We start from the raw sequence: 24,617 nt of genomic DNA, 5'->3' as shown, positions 1-24,617 counted from the left end.
ACGAGCTGTGCACCTGTGTGCACAAATCAACAGGGACTGGTTTCCATTCACATAAAGTAAACAACTTTTTATTATACATACAATAACATTTATTTGCTGAAAGTGGGCAAACCCTTTAAGGCTTTTAAAGGGGTTATGCCACAAAACAATTGGCTGCAAAAAGCTGTCAAAGAGGTTAAAATATTTCAAAAATCTATTTGTAATGGTTACCTGGAAGTAAAGATTCCTTTCTATTTGTTATTATGATGCTTGTTCAGCCTCTATTCTTCTCCACACAGAAGCAGATGTGGGAGGGGCCTAGCCAGGCACATGCACAGCACTGACAGCGGCAGTTATTGCACAACTCAGTGCTACAGAGCGCTCAGCCGTCAGAGTCTCCTTCCACCTGCTGTGCTCAAATAGTCCCTGCATTATTGATCCAATAGAAGTCCAATAGAAATGTGTCGTACGCCCCATGTTAAAAGTGCACCAAAAAAGTTGGTGCAGTCTGTCAAAGCAGTGCAGGGGGCACCAGATTCATGAAGAACGTGCGCCAGAAATCCTGAATCTGGCGCCCCCTGCACACTACAGAGGACACTGCACATAGTACACATGTACTATGTATTCTCACAGCATCATGGTCGGTCAGGCTGACATGCATGGATGCATAGATAAATAGGTGACAGCTTCTCACATGTTACTGATCTTTAGCTACTTCCCTGCTAGTTAGGGACAGGGGCCCCTTTGCAGGAGAGCAGTGTAGCATGGAGGGACAGTGAATGGTGGAGAGTACAGGAGGAGGACTGCAGGACAGCAGGGTAACATGGAGGGACAGTGCATGGTGGAGAGTACAGGAGGAGGACTGCAGGACAGCAGTGTAGCATGGAGGGACAGTGCATGGTGGAGAGTACAGGAGGACTGCAGGACAGCAGTGTAGCATGGAGGGACAGTGAATGGTGGAGAGTACAGGAGGAGGACTGCATCAGGAGAGGTCAGAGCTCAGCCTGTTACTTGTGTTATCTCTGCAGCCTCCTGTGTGACCTGACTAATGGTGGAGGGAGGAGAGGGCTGCTATATTGCTATGATCCATGTTAGGGGGGACTCCTCTGTGCAGCAGATAGTCATGTCTGGGTGCAGTTACCTTGTATCTGCTGCTGGAAGCAACTGTGGAGCAGTGGAAATCACCTCATTCACTGGTGTAGACGGCTGAGCTCTCTGCCCCCTGTCTCACTTCCTATTGGCTGCAGTGTGTCAGCTGATATCTCAGTGTGGAGAGGAGCTGTGAGCCCGTGGAGTGATCTGTAGTGCAGAGCAGCTGCTGACTCCCTGTGCGCAGACTCGGCCAGATCAGCTGTTGCTCAGGACGGGACACAGCTACCACCAGGGGGCGCCAGCAACCAGGACAAAAGGAGTTATCTCAGTAAGGCTGCAGATTTTGTGTAAATGGTGAAAGTACTTGTCACAATGCATTGGACCCAATTACAGCCATTTGCTATGGTGACACAACCCCTTTAATATAAAAAGTGGATATGCTGATATTTTTCCTTAGATGACCACAATAGGCTTTTATCATCTTATCACGTGGATCAAGTATCGACTTCATTAACAATAACCTTTTTGGCTTTGCAGATTTTTTTTTTCTTTCTGTTTAATAATTTCGTCAATTTTACATGTAAGGTGGATTAGACGTTTTCAACGACAGGATATTAAAGGCACCATTACTTCTATACTGCTCCCCTTTCCTCTATAAAATGCTATTAAATGTCAAATGCAAACTGGCTTCTATAAAACAGCTACCTATTACACTCATAAATTTATATGTAAAATGTAAAGGATTTTGGCAACCTTTGGGCGCACCTTAGCTAGCTGTGAATGGGAACTGCCGTGTATGAAGTCAAAGCTGTAAACTTTCCAGTTGTCTCTAGAAACGTGACTGCGGCGGATCAGACCGTTGCAAGCCAAAAATAAGCAAAGCCACTTATTAAATGGAAACATTTCTAAGTTGGGTTCCATCCAGTTTAAAGGTGATTCATTTAAACAAAGAAGAAGGTAGTGGGGAAACTTAAATCTCACATTCACTCGCAGACAGATTTAGAGTTTTTATGTAATTAAATTTTTCTTTTTTTAAGTTAGACAATATCAGTTCTTAGAAAGTTATCTCTAACTAATAAAATGCATTGGTAAAATATGTGATCTGATTGTGTACATTGACTTTATGTTATATTCTGCTCTTTCAGGAACATTCTCACCTGCACCTCAATCCACTTCCAGCATCCAGAACTTTTCCAATGACTCCTCACGCATTACCTCCAGCACGTCAAGTAATGCAGTCTTACTTCCCACATACTGTACATGATACTGCCTGAGTAGTCAATCTTACAGTGGTGTAATTTACCCAAAATAACCACAGGCTACATTTATTTTAATCCTTTAATGTGTATATAGTTAAAGTCCAAGTTATAGCGAACCTGGCACCATAAAATACAGCTTATACTATGTTAACACTGCCGTGTGGGGGGGGGGGGCGTATATACAGCTGACGTATATATGGCGTATATACATTCCCCATACACGGTGCCATACAGGAGCGGTACGATGCAGCACACGTGCCCTATCTTTCCCCAGAATACGATGCCCTCACATGTTATAGAACAGGAGGTGCTGAGCAGACTTATACTTTGGGGGGCATTTAAGAAATGTGGCTCAGGGTCCATATTTTTGGAGCACTAATTGTGCAGTAATTTAACCTGGCATAAGGAGTTAATGAATTGGCGCACAACTTTTACATTCATGAAGGTGAAATAGAACTTAGTAGACCACTTTTTTGATTTGTGTGCCAAAAAAGTTGTTGCCAAACTGCGGCCAATATTGTGGCACCAACATTTCATAAATATGGCACACAATGCACAGCAAGGGGAAAAAAGGCAATAATAAATGCCCTCCTTTGTGTCCTGACTGCAGGAAGCATGTTATAGAGAAGGAAGAGCTAAGGAGATTGTTAAAGGTGTCCTATGTGCATGCAGCATTTTATAGAGCAAAAGGAGCTAAGCAAATTGTATACAGTGTCCTCTTATCTAGTGTCAACTCGCTATAGTGCAGAAGGAGCTGAGCAGGTTGTACTGTATACAGTGTCATATGTGCAGGCAACATGTTATAGAGCAGAAAGAGCTGAGCAGATTGTACTTAATATTATATGTGCAGGTACCATGTTATGGAGCAGAAGGTGCTAAACAGATTGTACATTACTTAAAGGGAACCTGTCACCAGGGACCTCATTTTCACTAAAGACAGGTTGCAGAAGCCATCACACCTGTACAGCTCCTCCCTCCTGCTGCTTCACAGAGGTCACAACCTGGTGAGCTGACATCAGTGGGGGAGGGAGGAGCTGTACAGGAGCACAAAAGTGGGGGCCAAGATATGAGGAGTGAGTAACACAGAAAAGTGTTTTTTGAAACCAAAGCCCAACCCCTGTGACTACGCCAGGATTTTGTCAGGGTGCAAGGATAAGTAACAAATAATTATATTGTAATGTAAATTCTTATAAAAGGCAGAGAGGCATATTTGCAATGCATGTGTCACGGGCTGCTGCAACCTGTCTTTAGTGAAAGGTTCCCTTTAAAATTAGTCAATGGCCCTCTGTGACACCACACGTGCTAGCAGCGAGTAGTCAGTCAGTGACACAGACAATAGTGGCATCTAGTACCTCACAGGTGACAATCTCCTCCATCAGGAAGAGGACATCATTACGTCTTATTCCGCCCATGAAGTTATATAATATACAGCCCACCTTGATTATATAATATGTAGTTATATTATGGTTAAAAGCCACCCCCTGGGTATATAAAGTCCAGCTCACCTCCCATATTATGTAATATACAGCCCCCCTTATTATATATTATGCAGCCTCTGTTATAATATATATAATATACCCCCTTACATAATATGTAGCCCCATTATTATATCATATGCAGTCCCCATTATTCTATAATATGCAGCCCTTTATTCTATTATATGCAGCCCCTGTATTATGATATATATTAGATAATATGTAGCCCCCTTGTATGATTTACAGCCTCCCTTATTTTATTATATACAGCCCCCTATTCTAATATATACCGTCCCTCTTTTCTAATATATACTGCCCACCTTTCTAATATATACCACCCCCTTTTCTAACATATACAGCCCCCCTTTTCTATAATATACAGCCCCCCCTTTACTGTTATTATAGAACCCTTTTCTAATATATACAGACCCCATTGCATTATATACAGCCCCCCTTTTTATACAAAATAATAAAGCAATTACTCACCTTGCCTCCAGTCACGCTCCCCCGCCGCTCGTGTCCTCTGTATTTTTCTGGCTCTTCTAATGCCTTGTACTCTGTGCAGGTACGCAGGCAGCATGACATCATCCCACACTGCCTGAGTCCTCCAGAGCAATAGAGTGGCACAGACAGAAGGATCTGTGCCGTTCTGTACATCAGTTGTGTCTGTATCTTAAAGATACAGGCACAATTGTTTTTTCCTGTGGGCGATTTGGGGGCAATGGCCACCCAAATAGCCCACATTACAGCCCCAAATTTTGCCGCCTCCCTCAGGGCTCGGGCATCTGCCGCCTGAGACGAGATTTTCATCTCACCTACTGGCAGATGCGGCCCTGATATAATAGCACATGAAGAACAGTGGAAGATGAGCAGATTGTACAAATAGCTCAATTTTTCTGATACAAATCTCTAAAACATCTGTATAGACATATATAGTACATATATAAACAGCTTTTTACTGGTCTCCTGGCCAAGGATGAACATGAAGCAATGCACTGGGGCCCAGAGGAGGGGGAAGTAGCTTCTAGCTCTCTAAATTGAGCTGCTCCACAGCGCCTCCCCTCTTTAGTATTCTTCTCGCTGAATACAAGAACTTTTATGGTGCAGATCAATGCAGAGAGCACAGCACAGCAGTGTGAGATTGCTTCATGTGGTCCTGGCATCTTTGTGCAAAACTTCACATTGTTCCATGGCATGATGTGTGTGCTGCCTTGTGAGATGTGTGCTGTATCTGTGCCCTATCTCAGACATTTCAGAAACCAATGAAAATGTTTAAACTGGTATCAAGATCTTTATTGGATTCTCATTGAAATTTAATTTCACTTTTTATTCATTTCAGGTCAGACTCAGACTCACAATGGTCCTTCTAATCCACAAGCACCCAGCACCATTGTCCCACCATTTCCCATACTTGCAAACAACAGCACTGCTGTCCCTGATGCACTCACTGCTCCACCCATCAACACCTATGTGTCAACTTCTATAGGTCTGGCTAAGCAATGAATGCACAAATGCTGTCTCATAATACTCATTCTGCTTTTATTCAAATACAGAGAAATTATTTGAAAATGTAAGAACTAAAGTGAATTTAGTGAAAGTGTATTAATCTTTCACACATGGGGATGGCTGCGCATGTAGAACATAACAATGTTTTCATCTGGTTTATGTCATATCTCAGAAATGGTCAGAGCCCATTATTTACTAACAATGCTTGTGAGGTGTGCAAGGGGCGCCAGATTGAGGGTTTCTGGCGCCCGTTCATCATTAATATGGCACCCCCTGCAATGCCCCGACCGAGTGCAGCACTTTTTTTGGTGCACCATTAACATGGGGCTTGTGACACAATTCTGTTGGATTTTACATGTTAATTTCATTTCACCAATTTGTGTTGCATGAAGAATAGCGCAGCCGTGCCACAAATCGGTTGCGTGCAAAACACACGCAGTGCTGACACTTCTTAAATACATGTGCAAGCAGTTTGCAATGAAAAGAATGTGGAAAGTCCAACAGAAAACTGGCGCAAGGTCCTTAGTAAATGTGGGCCTCAGTCTACAAAAATATTTAATATGAAGTGACTTTGCTCCCTTTAGCCACCAGTAGAGGGAGCACAACCTTAATTTTTCTGAAAGAATTTCTATACAGACATGCAGAAAATGCAGCACAGTGTTTTTCTAAGATTTTTTATTAATAAAAACCCATCACCTTGTGCCACAGCTACTTGGACAAAGGCAGGTGCAATATAGTAATGTTATTATACCTGCTGCTCCAAGCCAATGACAGCAGAGAGCAGAAAATAACTGCCCTGGTGCAATGAAGAGAGGTAAGTGTCCATAGTGCATCAAAGCTTCACTCCTGGTTGTATTATACAGTATAGGGGCCATTATATGGTGTGGGAGCCACAAGCCTACATTATATTGTGTAGGGAACATGTTGCACATCTGTAAAAGAGATTAGGATATATTTTTATCATATGAATATATGCATACCTTTAATTCACATATCAATGGTTAATGATATTCTTCTATTGGTACTGAATATTCCATATAAAGTTAAGTTTGTACTTAATGAAAATGAGATGTCATACGAAGTTATGAAAAGTATTTGTCAAGTATATTAAACATCAATAACAGTTTACGTGGTCCTCAACCTATTATTGATTATTCCTTGGAAAATAACTGAAAATCCTCTCACTTTTTGTTCATTGCAGGTCAGACTCACAGTGGCCCTTTTAACCCACAAGCACTCAGCACCAGTGTCCCTCTGAACCTTCCCATACCTGCAAACAACAGCACTGCTGTCCCTGAGGCACTCACTGCTCCAATCATCAACACCTCTATGTCCTCTATGTCATCTTTCATAGGTCTGGCAAAGCAATGAATGGACCAATACTGTATGCTGTATCCTCTTCATTCCAGTTAGGCCATATGCATATGACAATGACCATGCCTGTGGCCCATTGTTTGCAGCCCATACATCATCGGTGACAAACCAATAACTACAATAAGAACTTACACAAACTTGGGCAGAATTAGCCAGCCGAATGCATGAGCACATAGAAACATAGAAAAATATGGAATTGTGTGCTATAAGTTGAAACAGTGGCAAGCACACATCCCTAAGTAACACTTGTGTGTATGTAAATGCAACATCCCCCACCGGGGCCTAGCCTTTCTTGTGGCCTGGATGAAGCCAGGGCCCGGCACGTTGGTGCAAAATATCTTACATTTCTCAATTGGAGCTTCAAACAGCAGGCAACAACTTTAACATCAGCAGAACTTCAGCTGGAAGGAGATAGCTGGTCGGAGTGCAGGTCACCATGGATACTAGCTTTAGGCTGGGCTGGTAAAGATGGGACAGAGTCCTGATGGTGGATCTCTGTCTCAGGCCTAGGCTCTTGGGGCTGGCTAAGGTGTCAGGCATATTGCCTGTGACACCTCTGCTTCCTGCTCTGGAACATTGACTGAGTGTGAGTCTGACCTCACTGGCTTCCGGGGTAAGAAGGACCTCTCAAACTTGAGCTGAGGAAAGGACTCCCACATGGGGTTGTATATCCTCCCCTTGTGAGGTGGCAAACACTCTTCCAACGAGCTTATTCCTTCCTTACAGCAAGTACAAAGCATATCATTGCATAGAGAAGTTAACTATTAAAGGGGTTATCTGGGTGTTAAAAATTACAGAGTGCCGGGTTGGGGTGGGCTAGTTAAACATAATAAACATGTACTTACCTCGTCCGAGGCTGCTGATGTCCCGTGCCGCGGTCCGTCTCATCTGTGCACCGGTTGGTATACAGGGGCACACAGGGAGCTTCCGGCCGGCTGGAAGCTCCCATCCGACACCATCTACCCTGTGCGCGGCTTCTGTGCCCCTGTAAACAAACAGGGGGACGGATAGAAGGGACCGCGCCGCGGGACATCGGCAGCGCCGGAGAAGGTAAGTACATGTTTATTATGTTTAACTAGCCCACCCCAGGCCGGCCCTCAGTATTTTTTAACAGCTGGATAACCCCTTTAAAGCTGCAGGCTCACCAGACAGCTCCAGTCAAGGAGAGGGACACTTTTGCAACACCTACCTGCCATATGCATTGGCAGGGTTTTTGCATAAACTTACTGTTAGGGAATATAGAGAATCTCCTCTATGCTAGAGGGACACCATATTATTTCACCTTCAGAGTTTATTGATCCTTCACCCATGTGGAAGTCTATGCAGGTAGATTCTATAGAACATTCACTTTTGGGATGAAAAAAAAATAAATTAGCTGACAAATAAGCAGATAACTATTTGTATTCCTTATAATATAAGTAATAATTTCTTATTCTGTGTCCTGCTGTGTTTTGTTATTATGAATAAGTTGTCAACTGGCTGTCAAAGTGGTGTGTCCCTATACTCTAACACTAACTGGACAGTGTGTAGGGTTTCCCCCAATGAGTAATAACTGAGGAACAGCACAATATAGAGCATATCGAAGACTTTAGATATCTGGAAATATGCTACACAATTGTTATAGAAAAAAACAATTGCTAACAGGGATTTTTACCCAATCAACTACTTCATACTGTATTTGTTGTACAACTTTCATAAATTTCTGCCATATGTAATTGTAATAAATCTGTAGAGAACCAAGAGAGGTCCAGGATACATAGAAGACAGATTACTATATTCTTAATTAGATTTGACAACTTTATATAATGTATGTGGACAGAGAGCTGTACTTGACTATAAATGCAGAGAAGTCTAAAAAAAGTGATGAAGACAATTCTGGTTACATTCCATGGGGGTGATTTATCATTGACCAACTCCTTGCATCAGTTCTATGTCTGTCTTTGGAGCTCTGCTGCAGTCAGATTCATTAAAATGGCTTTGATAAATCTGCTGCCAGTGTCTTATGCTATGTGGGTTGTGTGCGACATTGGTATGACAAGTCACAATATATTAATATATTTGCGCCTAAACTTGTGCCTAAAAGCAAAGTCGCAAATCATGAATGCAGTTCTATTGTGAAAACTGGTCTGAGCAAAGAATACATTTGGTGCAGGCAGGGTCTGTGTCAGAGGGACTTTGCTCTCTTCTATGTTCATTTGGCACAATGAAAACTTCATTTGTGCCACAACTGCACCAAAATAATGACAAACATAGACAACAAAATAATGATAAATGGTATGCCTATAAAATGTATGGTCTTCTTGTAAGTGAACAGGGTGTATGTGAGATTTAGTAACCATGGGGTCAGACTCATCATCATTTCATGCTTCATATCTTATAACAGGTGACTCAAACTCTTCTGACACTCAAGCATCCACTCATACCCCCACCATGGACCTCACATCTCCAGTCACAGGTTTGGTTTAATCTCAGCATACTATCCTCTCAACATACTATCCAACATATTCAAATAAAAAGTAAAATGGAAAACGTTACTTGTAAATGAAAAACAACCTCAAGACATGATATGAGAATGAGTGAGGCTCTGGCCTCTTGATGTACTTGGCGGGGGGCTGCGTGGGGTTTATTTTCCAACCCAGGTCCTAACAGCTAGTGCACCACCATGGAGACAGGAACGTCCCATGTTGGCCAACTCCCCACCAGCATTGCCCACTCCCCATTTCTGCCGCCTCCCCTGGCATGGAAGTGGTGTCAAGGGGAAAATAATTGCAAGTGCAAGCAATACGTTATCATTTGCAATTATTTCAGCACTTCTAAGCCAGTGCCTAGGCACAGAAGCTCTGATAAATCCCCCCCCTATGTCTGAGAAAGAACTGCTTAATTCACCCTGAAGCATTGCTGTTCAATTGGGGGAGATTTATTATGTGGTCTGCATTCGGATTTTGGAGTTATTTGCACCAAAAAACTGTCTGAAATGATATTTATTAAGGGCTGTACAAAGTTTTTAGGTACTTTTCTGACTGGTACAAAAAAGTGACGTGACCTTGCTGAAAAGATTGTGTGCGCTTAAAAATGAGTTCATTTGGCGCAATATACTAGACCAACTAATAGATGGTGTAAAGTATGACCCAACAGCTTTAAACTACACCACATTTATCATCCAGCAGTATGTCTAACTGTACTCTGCACTGATGTAATGTATGATGCATTGATAAATCTCCATAAATACATTGCAAGGTGCCTGCAGGTCTCCAGAGCAAAAGTAATATGCAGGATGTAGCATTCAGCTAAAAAAAAAATAAAGAATGATAAATGTGGAGATCAATGGACCTCCGAATGGTGCACAACATTGTACTACTTAAATTACAAGAAAATTTCAAATATAACAATGAAACTTTGTTTCTTACTATCGCACATGTAGATGTGCTTATAGTATCTTGCTTATGTATTCCGATTGTCTGTAATACTTATACTTTATGAATCTTTCTAAGATAAGTTTTTACTTCTGTTCGTGTCCCCTCACTCCAGATACTCCACGCACTGATCTCAACAAGACCATATCACCAGAAGACGTCTCCCCTTCTACTCCAGAAGGTGACAAGCAGACTCGCAACCATAGCAATCACTGCTTGACTTGCATGCAAATAACTTCCCATAAACCCTATCCTATCCATCCATTTCCTTCCTTTCTGTCACCTTATCTCCCTTCCTTCCTTCTTCCTTACTATATATCAATATATCTATCTATAATCTTTCTATCTATGATCCACTCTTCTAGAGTTAAATTCTCCAATTATTTGATTTTACTTCATTTCTAATGTATTAATTTTGTTTTGTCATTTTTTGTCTTTTAGATAAACCAATTCCTTTCAATTGCAGTAAGTAACACTGTGCCGTGATCAGTTATCATTTGTGTCTGATTGCCAATGGGACTGCCCACAATCGCAAAAACTGGGCTCCTCAGATGCCCCATTGGAAGAGCCAGCTTTGCACATGCTTGACCACTGCTCTGTGTTATACTATGGGACTGGATTTTATAGTTTCATCAGTCACCACAGCGCTATTCACATGTAACACATGGAGACCTCAGTGCATGTAATCGCTGTGGTTCTTTATGGCCAGAGGTCTAGGATCAGACACTTTGGCAGACATTTATTATTCACTTTCCGACAGTTTTTTTTGCCTTGCTGCGCCTTATTTATCCTTTACCGACACTTACAACTTTTCATTGGGGGGGGGGGGGGGGAGGCACACAATTTCGGGACACATTTGAAATACCACCAATATTCTTAGTCTTCTTGTTTATGACACCCTTTTTGGTGCAAATTTTTCAAGCACACTTTAAGCTGCAAAAAGCTGGTCTACGGAGTTCTACTTTATCTTTGCAAATGTGGAGACAGTTCGAAACGTTTTTGGTTGTATGGTAATTCATTATCCCTTGCGCCACAATCTAACATCCCGGTGTAGGGTTATAGCACAATTTGCATGCCAAAAACACAGAGCCTGGGGGGGATTTATAAACACTCTTGCGCCACAATTCTGGTGGCTTCGCACCAAAAACACTGTCTAAAATGCCTTGCACCACAGTTATCAAGGCTTTAAGACCATTTTTTTTGCCACTTTCACGACTTGCCCGATTAAGGGGCGTGGTCTTTGATATATGGGCGTGGTCTCACGAGTAAGGGGCGTGAAATGTGGGAAATCGTCCATGCGTCCAAAATTCTAAATAGCACACAGTTTTATACTGCACCAGTATTCATCATCACAGTGATAAATCTGACACAGCAGAAGACCAGTGTTTTCCAGCTAGAAACTGGCAGAACCTGAGACACGTTGGGGGACATTTACTATGCCGTTTCTGCCAGTTTTGTGGCGCTCTCACCACATGTTCTGCTCTCCGAGCTATTTATTAGCTGGCGGCACCAGAAAAAAAATGATTTTTTCCACCTGCTCCGACTCTTCTCCGAAAGGAGCGTGGCTTTGGTGGAGTGGAAACTCAAGCACAATTAATATGTGTCGCAGCCATTTTTGGGTGCTGTAAACTGGCGGAAAGTAGACCAAAAGAAATTTGGTCTAGCAGGGACACAAAACACTGTTGCCTGTTCTCCGACTGTTGGACACATTTCTGGTGCTCGGGACAGATTTTGGTCCCAGGGACAGAAAATGTATCTGCACAGCTCCACAATATTAAATGTGTATCTTCTTTCCGAAAGCAGTTCGGTAATAAAGCCAATGCAGACACCGACTTTATGTAAATGTCCCCCATTGTTAATTCTCTTCCCCTGTGTCACAATGGATAAATGCACCCTAGACATGGTCAATCCGGTATAAACCCATAAAGTCAGACAGTCATGTCACAACCCCTATAGACCTCCTAGTCCTAAAAATGTCTTTTACCTCATCAGTTGCCATTCCTTTGCCATTCCTGCCTATAAAATGCTACAGCCGGAGAGACAAGTGATTTCTAAGGGGGAATTTATTAATGCACTAGCACTAGAATTATGGCCCCAAAAACATCTAATACTGTCTAAAATGCAGTGCAGAACATTTATCAAGGCTTTTAGACCATTTTTTGGACCTTTTCTGACTCATCAAGGGGATGTGGCCTCTAGGAATGGAGAATGTGGTCTCTGGAAAAGTGTTGGTGCATAGTTTAGAACCGCTAAAAGCAGATCTAAAAGTAGAGCTCGAGAGTCTTATACCGTAACAGAACTTGAAGGTCGTTATGTGACACATTAATAAATTCCCTCCTAAATATCCATTAACAATCGCCCTTTCATGATGTAAAGCTTGTATTTATGAACACTGTGATAAGGTCTTGGTAAGATCACATGGCCCTCCATCTGTGGCTATTTTATGGACAGGAATGGCAGCTGATTAGGTAAAAGACATTTCTGGACTGGGGGAATTTACATATTGGGGGGGATTTATAAACCCACTTGCGCCACAATTCTGGTGGTTTTGCGCCAAAAACACTGTCTAAAATGCCTTGCAACACAGTTATCAAGGCTTTTAAACCTTTTCTGTGCCCTTTTCCGACTTGTCCGATTAAATGGCGTGGCCTTCGGGAAAATTTGCGTGGCCTCGCGAGAAAGGGGTGTAGCTTGCAGGAAATCATCCATGCACCTAAAATTCCTTTAAGACATATTACTTAGAATAGATTGTTTAACTCTATTTAGGTTAACAGCATAGTGTTGGTGGACAGTCAATTTGAATATTTAGCATATTTAATTTAAAATGCCTATTTTATTATTTCACAGGGGAAATAAAAGACATAAAGGTGGACCCTCCTGTGTACAAGGAACTGTTTGAGAGATTGAAGATACATATTCCGAAAAACCTCACACATAATACCTTAAAGTGTTTAAACATTTCCAGCTCAGGGGAATATACGTTTGAACTTCTAAACTTCAATTTCAGTGTTTCCATGTGCACTTCAATAACCATTAGGTGCTGGTTTGAGGAGTGTACTGAAAGGTTCAACTTTTCCACAAATTTGGATGTTCCACCAAGTAAGTAAGAAGAGAAACTTAAATTATTAGTAACAATGTATAATAATAATTAAGTGCAATCTTTCTCTTTTCAATCACAAGTTATATCACTTTATTATGTTCTAGAATTGATTGAATTTTATGGGTGCTGGTAGTTTAGTCAAGTAAAAGCTGGTGACAATGAGGGTCATTTAGTATGGCATGTGAAAAGGAAAACCTGCTGTGTTTTTTCTCCTTTCTGTGCCTTTTGCGTTTTAATTTATGAAGTGTCGGTGCCACAATATTGGTTTTCCAGCTGAAAAGTCACACTATACACACTATAAATAGACACAAATGGTGAACACACACAAAACAATTATAACAAAGCTGCTCCTGCTCTGATGCTTTGCTGGTCCTCCTCCAGTCTCTTCTGTCTGCTGTGTTAATGGTATGTTGATTCATGATTGGTATTGTTCAGTAGCACTTTGGAAATTTTAGCATCAACATATAGGTGAATTGCAATATTAACAAGCATTAACTAAATAAAAATATGGAATATTTTAGGACAGAGATTGACGCCGCAAGAGATTGCAGCTTAGACATGGTCAAATATGGTGGCAGTGATTTGGGGAACCATCAAAGTAGGACAAGACCCAACAAACGACACAAAAGCAACAAGTATCAAGGCTGTAATAGCCCTCCCTGACCACAGCATTTCCCAAGATGGCCGCACTTGTCTAAGTCAATTCAGAAGCTGCAGAGCAATCCGATGATGACAGAGGCCTAGATCAAAAGTTTACCACCGCGTAATGTTCTGTTGCCTTCTTATTTTTAAACTTAAATGATAACTAGAAACATTAGTATGTAATCTGTGATGATTCGAGTATAAGCCAATGGTGGGAAATGTATTGGCCATACATTGGTATTAAATCCGTTGTTGATTCATTTGAACTGGGCTGACCAACAGCATAGCCATGTGAGGATTGGACGTGATGCCATTAAAATTAGGACCATGATCCATCTGATAATGATGTGCTATAGACAAAAAAAAGATGTTAATGTCATTTTTATTTGCAGGACGTGAAAATTATTCATTAAAAGTCATTGAAGCCACAAACCAAATTCATTTCAAATGGCACAACCAAAAAGAAGCCGTGTGTCATGTGGTTGTGAAATCTAATTGTTCGGACGGTAAGTTGTAACTTTGATAATTTAATAATTCTTCTGGTTATAAGGTGCAATTTTTAAGCCAAAAGCCAAAAACAGGAGTGATTACAAAGGGAAAAGTGGTATCTGTTCTCTCTCTTTTTGATCCACTCATAGTTTTGGCTTATAAAACAGATTTTAAAAAAATTTAAATATGGAAAAAGACCATTACAATTATGAATTCTGACGTCAATAAAATATACCAGGAAAGTTTATCTTGAAGCATAATATGAAATCACATTTTCTCTAAATTCCTTTCTACATTTACCACCATTAACACCCTTTATTTTTTATATAATCAGGTATATAGCTGATTTTGTAACATTATTTAGCCACATTGTGGATATTTTCAGCCAGAAATAGATTATTACCTTCTTACATCTCCTATTTCGAATCTATTAACTTTGGTAAAAGAATGTGATGTCATAGGTACCCATCAGCCTTTCTGAACCGCCAATGCACAGAAAATGACAGCTCAGTTCTCCTTGTAGTCAATATAATTCCACTCCCATCCAAATTGTCAGGCTACCAGGTCTAAATGAAGTCATACATAAATATTTTTCTATCCTGTATTTAAAAAATATAATGTAAATGATAAAAAGTATTATTATTATTAAAGTAGTAATAGTAATACTCACTTTACGAATACATCACCACCTCCCATGCTACTTTGCCTCTGCTGTTTTGCACCTTCCTGCTCCATTGAGGTAACAAACATGTTACCACTGATGCCAAACATTGCCGCAAAGATGAGGCATTACAGCCATTATTAATTGCTTTAGTCTCATGTCAATACCAAGAGGGAACAGAAAGTAAAGGCCAGCAGAAGATTAGTAATGTGAGCATTCATTTGCTATTTTAGAGCATTTTGAGCTGTTTTTTGGCTGGACAACCTCTTTAAAAGCACTGTGTAAATAGGAATCTATAAACTGAATTTGACAATTGGATACATTGGGAACTTTCTGCATCACCAGAAAAATTGTATACTTGTAATATTTGTAGCGACTGTACAGTTAGGATCCATTTCAGCAATCTCTTTTTCTTTCTCCAATTTTCTCTTTTTTGTTGTTGGGTGGGGTGTAAAATTTTTTGTGACATTTCTTTTTTATTCTATAGAGAAGTCTATGAAAAATTGTTATGCCTACATAATGTGTTGGTTAAAAAACGGCAAATATTGTAAAAAAGAAATTCACAAATGCAGGAAACAAATTTGCCCAAAATTTGCCCACCATTGTGCCCCAAAAAAAGCAAAAAGAAGAGTTAAAAAGATAACAAATTTATGTGACAGGTTGGAACACAGATGACAAATAGATTGAAAGTACCCTGACCTAGTCACTAATACTGTGCATGAAAAATAGCCAAAAAATGTGATGTACATATGGGTATATGTAAAAATGAGATGTATGTAAGTAATAGCTTTTTAAAATGATTTTTAAATTATTTTTAGTTACAGGCAACATCACTGAAGGCGGAGACATTGTGGATGGTTTGGACCCTTACACAAAATACAACTGTAATTCAGATTTATTATATGGTGGCAAAACAGTGAAAAGGGAAAACATAAACGTTACGACCCTGATTGGACGTAAGCTGCTCTTTCTTAACTATTTAATTTGATGAAGTTTATAGATATCTGTTACTGCAATAATAAATATGTGAGACATTCATCCCATAGTGCATCTGTTTTCACAGAGCCATAGGGGGTTATTTATCACAGAACGTTTCATGACTGTCTTTGAAACTACGCTGCCCATCAGATTTATTAAAGTGACTTTGGCACTGTAAAGGAAACCTACCACCACAGATCTTAATCCGGTGGCAGGTGCATCTAATGTATGTAAGGATAGCCCTGTTTTTTTTTGTATTCCTTAATTATCGATCTATGCAAATTTCCCACAGAGGCTACTGGGGCGTGGAGTAGATGGAGCTGAGGCTACACTGCGCGGCTACTCCATGCCCCAGTAGCCTCTTTGATCCTCCTACCCAGAAATCTTCAGCGCGCATTTACGTGTAGCTGCACACACTTATCTGCAAAGCCAGAGTTCTGTGCATGCGCAGTAGCTCCGGCTTCGCTGAGGAATCAGATAGGAGGATCAAAGAGGCTTATGGGGCGTGGAGTAGCCACGCCGTGTAGCTTCGGCTCTGACTACTCCACGCCCCAGTAGCCTCTTTGGGAAATTTGCATGAATAGTCCACAACAATGTTATATAAAACCATACGGTGTTCTTAGTGGAGGTATTTAGCAGATCATAGCTTGGAGCTACTTTTATATTGTATATCTGGAAGACAGTGGCCCTTGTGTGTAAAATCTTGGAAGAAGAAGGGTCAACATTACAAAGCGGAAGTTGTTATATGATTTCTGAGCTCCGGAGCCTGTCAAATACAAGAATTATGGTAGTGCAGTTGAGAATGAGTTGCAGTACAGTCAAGTTGTGTGTATCATGAGTCACTGTGAAAAGACGTTTTAAAAGAAAAGAAGTTTTAACAAATACAGTGGTTCCATTGTTCTGATGCTTGGTGGGGTTAAGGTAGTCTTCTCTCTTTAGGCCTATTCCAAGTGAACAATTACATTGGCGATGTAGGGAGGAGGACTCTAGTGGTATAACTAGCAAGTGACTGCACGGGGACCCCATTTCCAATTAAAAATATACATATATGTATACTCACTCATGCAAGTTACAATCACACATTTATACATGAATGCACACACATATAGAGCATATATAATCACATACAGTATATATAGACACCATACACTGTATACACATATGGGCCCAATAGCAGCTGCTGTGCTGCTACCACTGTTGTTATGCCCCTGTATCGCTCACCAAAATGGGGTACATGTATATTGTGTTTGGCTATTGCTCCTACCGTTTTTTTTCTTTTTCTGCTCTTCAGATGTGTTTTAGGAGTTTTGCCTTTTTAATACATCTGACTTAAGGTCTTTAGCGAATTTGCGATTTTGTGAACAAAAGTCGCAAAACAATCCCTAAAAAGTTGAATGCTCTAAACTATTTCCTATGTATATACGACTTTTTTTGTCATGGCGACCTTTGAAGGGAGGTGTAGTCTTGCTTTAGGTGCACAATAAGTTGCCCAAAGAAAAGACAAAACAAAGCCAAAACCAAGGCTTGTGTGCCCTATTTAATAGTACACATTTGCAGATGCATACAATATGGGGACCACTAAACACTTGTTAGCCCGCTATTCAGTTTACCTGTTTAAACATGGTCATATATTGCCAACAAATGATTATTTTCTGTGCCACAAAAGAGATGCAAGCATTCAACACAACAAAATACAACTATCACATATAAACTTTAAAGGAAATCTACCATTTAAATCAAGCATGATAAACCAGGGACACTTATGCATAGATACAGGCCCTGTGACTGAGATAATATTCGTATATTTGCTATACATGGCCTTCTCCCTTCTGATATCAACTTTTAAAATGATGTTAATGAACCTGAGCACCTACTGGGGTGGTTGTCAGACCCCCCTCCATGTTGTAGATTTGCAGATTGTTAGACTGTCTTTCTCCTTCTGCCTGATGTAATCTCACTGCAGAACAGGTAGTTTCAACAGACAGTGGGATGGGGGAAAGTTCTTATTGTAACAGCCTGTGAATCTTCAGCATGGAGGCACTCTGGGAACCACCCCAGTAGCCCCTCAGGTTCATTAGCGTAATTTAAAATGTTTATTTTAGAAGGAAAGAGGCCATGGCTAACAAACATAAGAAGATTACCTCAGTCACGGTGACTGGATCCATGAGTAAATGCCTCTGGTTAATCATGCTAGATTTTGCATGCAGATTTCCTTTAGACTACTATATACCAGAAAATAAATAATGTTGGCAATGTAAGTACGACCTGTTCGAGAGGCTTTCCTGGAGCACTTCGCCATCTGACCCAGAATGGCACGGCTGCATGATGATGACACTGCGCTTCCATGCATCCTGTTCCCGTCATTCCCGCCTTTCACCGGCTGTACAGAGAAGAGAGGCGGAGGAGACTGGAAGCGGTAAGCTGATTATTTATATTTTTTTTAATGGCCACCACTCCAGAGGTATAATAATATTAAAATATAAGTGGGAACAATAGATAATATATATATATATATATATATATATATATATATATATATATATATATACACACTCACCGGCCACTTTATTAGGTACACCTGTCCAACTGCTCGTTAACACTTAATTTCTAATCAGCCAATCACTTGGCGGCAACTCAGTGCATTTAGGCATGTAGACATGGTCAAGACAATCTCCCGCAGCTCAAACCGAGCATCAGTATGGGGAAGAAAGGTGATTTGAGTGCCTTTGAACATGGCATGGTTGTTGGTGCCAGAAGGGCTGGTCTGAGTATTTCAGAAACTGCTGATCTACTGGGATTTTCAGGCATATCCATCTCTAGGGTTTACAGAGAATGGTCCGAAAAAGAAAAAACATCCAGTGAGTGGCAGTTCTGTGGGCGGAAATACCTTGTTGATGCCAGAGGTCAGAGGAGAATGGGCAGACTGGTTCGAGCTGATAGAAAGGCAACAGTGACTCAAATCGCCACCCGTTACAACCAAGGTAGGCAGAAGAGCATCTCTGAACGCACAGTATGTCGAACTTTGAGGCAGATGGGCTACAGCAGCAGAAGACCACACCGGGTGCCACACCTTTCAACTAAGAACAGGAAACTGAGGCTACAATTTGCACAAGCTCATCGAAATTGGACAGTAGAAGATTGGAAAAACGTTGCCTGGTCTGATGAGTCTCGATTTCTACTGCGACATTCGGATGGTAGGGTCAGAATTTGGCGTCAACAACATGAAAGCATGGATCCATCCTGCCTTGTATCAACGGTTCAGGCTGGTGGTGGGGGTGTCATGGTGTGGGGAATATTTTCTTGGCACTCTTTGGGCCCCTTGGTACCAATTGAGCATCGTTGCAATGCCACAGCCTACCTGAGTATTGTTGCTGACCATGTCCATCCCTTTATGACCACAATGTACCCAACATCTGATGGCTACTTTCAGCAGGATAATGCACCATGTCATAAAGCTGGAATCATCTCAGACTGGTTTCTTGAACATGACAATGAGTTCACTGTACTCAAATGGCCTCCACAGTCACCAGATCTCAATCCAATAGAGCATCATTGGGATGTGGTGGAACAGGAGATTCGCATCATGGATGTGCAGCCGACAAATCTGCGGCAACTGTGTGATGCCATCATGTCAATATGGACCAAAATCTCTGAGGAATGCTTCCAGCACCTTGTTGAATCTATGCCACAAAGAATTGAGGCAGTACTGAAGGCAAAAGGGGGTCCAACCCGTTACTAGCATGGTGTACCTAATAAAGTGGCCGGTGAGTGTATATACATCCTAATATTTAAATGAAAGGGGCCCCATTATATAAATCCAAGGTACTAGGTTATATTGGCATCCATTTTTATTTTTTATAATTAACCAGTAGATGCGGTATTTCCCACCCTAGGTTTATACTTGAGTCAATAAGTTTTCCCAGTTTTTGTGGTAAAATTAGGTGCCTCGGCTTATAGTCTGGTCGGCTCATACTTGTGTATATTATATTTATAAATATAAAAAATCTTTTAAAATAGATGAAAACTCAAATTGTTTTACTCTACTTCAGATCCAGAAGAAGTACAAGATTTGAAGTGTAACACAACTAAGAAAAATGTTACACTCAGATGGAAGGAGCCAAACAAACCCAACGGCCCATTGGATGGATATAAAGTTCAACGTTTGAAGGGGGAATGGAAAGGTAAGATACTTTTTTATTCCTTTTAACACTCTTTACTCTGATCTAAGACACATTTTTGTGTTTAGTTTCAGTTACACTGTACTCAATCAGAGAGTCTAATAGAAATAATTAACTGGTCCAAAGCTTTACAATTGACATAGAACCATCTGATTAGGCTAATATACATTGATGAGAAAAAGGGTAATAACAACATTTAGAACTTTTGATTTTCAGGCCCCAAATCTCCCCATCCCCTTCAACTTTAAACATTAAATTAAATCATTTTGTAGACAACCATCTTGGATATCTCATGAATATATTTGACCTAAATCTGATCTCAGGTCTCTTCTGTGCATTCCCAATCTTTATGTATACTGATCAACTGGCAAAAAAATGTTTTGTTAAACTCTACCCACAAAATTGGTCAATTGGGTTGAGGTTCCACATCACCACCCAGAGCTAAACAGTAACATGCAGTTACATTACAAGAATCTTCATAAATAAACATATGCTAAATAGTTGCAACTCAAATTTATGTATTAGATTGCCAAGACGATTGTCTACAAAATGATGTTAGTCTCATGTTCAAAGGTGTAGTGGATGGTGAGATATGGAGCCCTCATTCTGAGTAGCTGTTTGATAATCTTCTTAAAGATTTGCCAAAATAGGTTTTATTAAATGAATTGTGTCATCAATTGTGTTTTTTTTTTTACTTATTAACTGACCAAATACTTTCCACATTTTTCCAAAGCTGTTTTTGTTTTAATAATGTAGATTATTTCTTCTATTTTACACCCATGTATTTATGAATTCGTTTTTTTGTAATATTTTTTCTTATATTATTTTGACTTGAAATATGCAACAATATATCATAGATTACAAATACAAACTCCTATTTTCAAAATTAGAATCGAACAAGATTAAGCTTACTTTTCTCTTTTCCTTACATAAAAAACACACTTTCCCAGTTTTCCAAGTCCATGATAATTCAATGTTGTCATAGGAATTATTATTTCCTATTTCCTATTCTACCCCTAAAAGACTACCATCAACCTTATTTAAGCATAAAAAGTCTGTACTTTTATTCTACTTTTCTCAATACAGAGAGACAACCAGTTTTTGAGCAGTAAAGAACCTCTATCATGTATCTATATGAGCATTATAAGAAATTATGTTTTTATGTAAATGGTATTTAGTATTATGCTTTGCAGTAACCTCATAGCTATAGATAGCAATGATCTGGAGTTTTGTAGGAATGCTCTGTACAGAGGTGTGAAGTAGATAAACTGTGACATCATCTATTGTAGATGTAAATGTAGAGAATGTTTAGTGGTGTTTTCTGTAGATTTGTACTGTTTTTAAATAAATTGCAAATTTCACATGTATCACAAAGGGGAAAAACTAAAGATAAATTGCAATGATTCAGTAGGCCAACTTCAGGAAACTTGAAAAGTGGCAGCCGAAAAACTATGATACATGTGCCCCATGATATTGTTTAGTATCTTTATTAGGTTTTGACATTACAAATATTCTAGAATTGTTCTCTAGTGTTTGAATTGTGTAACAATTTGTTTTACTTTTCTTTATATTGTAGATGTAAACAATACAGAGTACACATTTAGTGGCCTGAAACCTTTTACAGAGTATACATTTAATGTTACGGCATTCAATAACAGATCCCAAAAATTATTAGGTAAAAGTAAGGAAATACGTTGTAAGACAAAAGAAGATGGTAAGTCTCTCAACTTTTATTTTTACAAAAGAAAATGTTTTATTGCAGTGTCAATTCATTTTATTTTATAGAATTTGTCAAAACTTTGACCAGTCAGTGGCATCTGTCACATTGACTCCCACATCAAAGGGGTTTTCTGGGCTAAAAGTGTTGATAATTGATCTGACTGAATAGGTCATCCTTATTGGTGACTTTTGGTGCCACCATTATCATTGTATCAGTTTAAGTTGTCCAGTTTACTTTATGTTTCTTTGTAATGTGGGGAGGTTAGGATATTAGGTAATTTACCAAAATAATCTAATAAATGTTCTGCACGGCTGCTTGTAAAGTAAAGCTCGTTGGTTCAGAAATGCCTTTTATTAATTCCATTAATCAGCAGTTATTCCTGTCCATGGATGGAGAATCATGTGATCCTAATTGTCCATGACCAATCTACCAGGACCTTAACCTTGTATTCATACCTACCATAAGGTAGATTGGTTTTGGACAGCTAAGATCACACGATTCAAGAAATTGAATAAGAAGTATCATGGGGACCTATTAGATAACATTTAAATATTGAGCATATACTGCACAGAAAAACTGTGATGTAACAGTAATAAGGAGGCCACCGATGGCCATGATACTTCTTATTCAATTTTTTCTTGACTTTTTCATGAATATTCTCCATGAAATGTCCGGGTTTGATTGTCTTTCCCCTGTGCTTCATCATCATTGATTGTACTGTATCTTTTGGGTACCTCACCCACAGTGCCACTATTGTTAACATTATGTAGCTTTTAATGTATCAATAAAGATTTATTATTTTTTATCGCAATTCTCTCATGTGCATGGTCTTGTCCTCCCTTCCCCTCGGGGTACAATTTGGTATACAACACAAGAAATCACTGTAGAGCAATAGCGCTATAGAGATCAAGAACTTTCCACAGGGAATGTCAATTATAGTATAGAGGTGGTTACAAACCATTTGCGTTTAGAAACTGATTTGCAGAATTATCTATTACATGTCCCAATGCTGTTTTTATTTGTGTGTGATTTGGGAGCAGGTAGCATAATCTATGCAGTAAACCTATGAATATAACTGCCATTCGGATCATATGTCCCACAATGAGATTATTCTACATATACTTTTGTTAATTGAGGCAGTGAATGCTAAAGACCTGACCAGAATAGGCTGTTACTTTGAAGAAAAAATCTTAAATGTCTTTTGCAAGATCACAGTTGATAAAATTGGCAGGAAAAAAATTGTGTGTTATATTAATTTAGTGTTTCTGTAAATCTTTCATCTTATATTTTCATTTCAGAACCAAGTGAAGTAACAAATGTGAAATCATATGTTGGACCACAGAATAATGGTGTCACCATAAAATGTAAAGAACCTAATTCTCTTAATGGTCCTGTTGGAGAATATGTACTTGAATTTGATAATCTTGCTCCAAGAATTGAAAGAAGTTGTCTATTTGTTATAAAAGATCTGAGCTACCTGACAACCTATAAGTTTAAGGTAAGACTAACAATTTTATCATGGGGCCGTGGTGGGGGGTGGTTGGGGCTTTACTTATATAACATGCTGGTACACCTCAAAGAACATTTATCAACCCCAGAGTGCTGTACATGAATGTCTTCTCCACTGCCAGTGATTCTCACTTATATATGAAACTGACTGGTATAGACACTCGTAAAGTTTTCTACCACTTTTCTATCAAAATTTTTTTTTTAAACTTTATGCCTTTACAACTGAATCACATGCAACATACCCCCCCCCCCCAGGTCCCAAAAAAGTGCTATAAGAGCTTGGAAATATTTTTTGATCTACAGTGATCCCCTGTAACAGTCATCAACGGTGTCTATAACGAAGCTTTATTGTTAGTTCTTATGACAACCCAACATTTTTAAAATCCAATTGTCACAGAGAGCAAAAAAAATTAGACTTGGGTTACAATTATTAAAGGACACCTGTCATCAGGTCTGCGTCACTTGTCCTGTCATTACTAGCTGTTGGAGCAGCTCACAAGGATCCCATTCCAGCCTTTATCTAGTTATTTCATACATTAATCATTATAAAATCATCTTTTCTTTATTATGTAAATGAGGTTGGTCACATGGTCAGAGGCAGTGATGTCACCCCTGTTACCCCTCCCCTCTCCTCCCCCTGCTCATGTCTGTGTGTAATGTATAGTAAAGCATGGCTAGTGTGTGTGCTGTATCTGCTGACATACTGCATCCTCCTAATACACATGTGATAGACACAGACATCAGCTACACAAGTACCTGACATGTTCTGCTATAACATGGCTGCCTGGAACTGTTGTATCTCTCCTATACACACTCAGGCTACAGGGGGCGCCAGCACCAGGAAGCACATCATTATACAGCCTCACATCATTATACAGGCTGTCAGTCAAGCACTGGGGGTGTGGCCGTGCCTCCCACTCATGAATAAGCTGGACAGCTTGAATATGCTAATGACTCATTGGACATTTCACAGGTCATTTGCATACAGCTTTAGGACTTCATTGCTTAGGTTTACAGGCATGTAGGGGGACAATGAAGGGATAGGGACAATGCTCTTTAATGGCAGTTTATGAAAATATATTTAGTTTAGGGGGGTTATTTTGCCTGACGGGTTCTCTTTAAGTATACAGTTCTGACTTTACATACAAATTCAACTGAAGAACAATCCTACTGAGCCTATCTTGTACGTAACCCGGGATCTGCCTGCATTCCAACTTACATTTAGAGTCAGGTATATCACTT

At 39.8% G+C, this 24,617-nt stretch overlaps 1 protein-coding gene across 11 annotated transcripts in view; it reads left to right on the top strand.

The window, feature by feature from the left end:
- Positions 1-24,617, top strand: part of PTPRC (protein tyrosine phosphatase receptor type C) — a 96,379-nt gene that overhangs the window by 48,202 nt on the left and 23,560 nt on the right. Inside the window, exons 4-15 of one of the 11 annotated variants that reach the window (XM_072128948.1) lie at positions 2,217-2,300; positions 5,145-5,291; positions 6,513-6,665; positions 9,069-9,140; positions 10,214-10,279; positions 10,540-10,563; positions 12,946-13,197; positions 14,233-14,346; positions 15,815-15,946; positions 20,018-20,149; positions 21,723-21,860; positions 23,165-23,364. In XM_072128948.1, coding sequence (XP_071985049.1) covers positions 2,217-2,300; positions 5,145-5,291; positions 6,513-6,665; positions 9,069-9,140; positions 10,214-10,279; positions 10,540-10,563; positions 12,946-13,197; positions 14,233-14,346; positions 15,815-15,946; positions 20,018-20,149; positions 21,723-21,860; positions 23,165-23,364 — 1,514 coding nt within the window. Of the gene's footprint in view, positions 1-2,216; positions 2,301-5,144; positions 5,292-6,512; positions 6,666-9,068; positions 9,141-10,213; positions 10,280-10,539; positions 10,564-12,945; positions 13,198-14,232; positions 14,347-15,808; positions 15,947-20,017; positions 20,150-21,722; positions 21,861-23,164; positions 23,365-24,617 lie in introns of all 11 variants that reach the window. The other 10 variants (XM_072128947.1, XM_072128950.1, XM_072128949.1 and 7 more) reach the window with 10 other exon arrangements.

Source organism: Engystomops pustulosus, chromosome 10 (assembly GCF_040894005.1).
Source record: "Engystomops pustulosus chromosome 10, aEngPut4.maternal, whole genome shotgun sequence".
In the NCBI taxonomy this organism is placed as follows: Eukaryota; Metazoa; Chordata; class Amphibia; order Anura; family Leptodactylidae; genus Engystomops; species Engystomops pustulosus.
The sequence above is the reverse complement of the archived record's forward strand: the minus strand, read 5'-3'. Positions and strand labels throughout refer to the sequence as shown.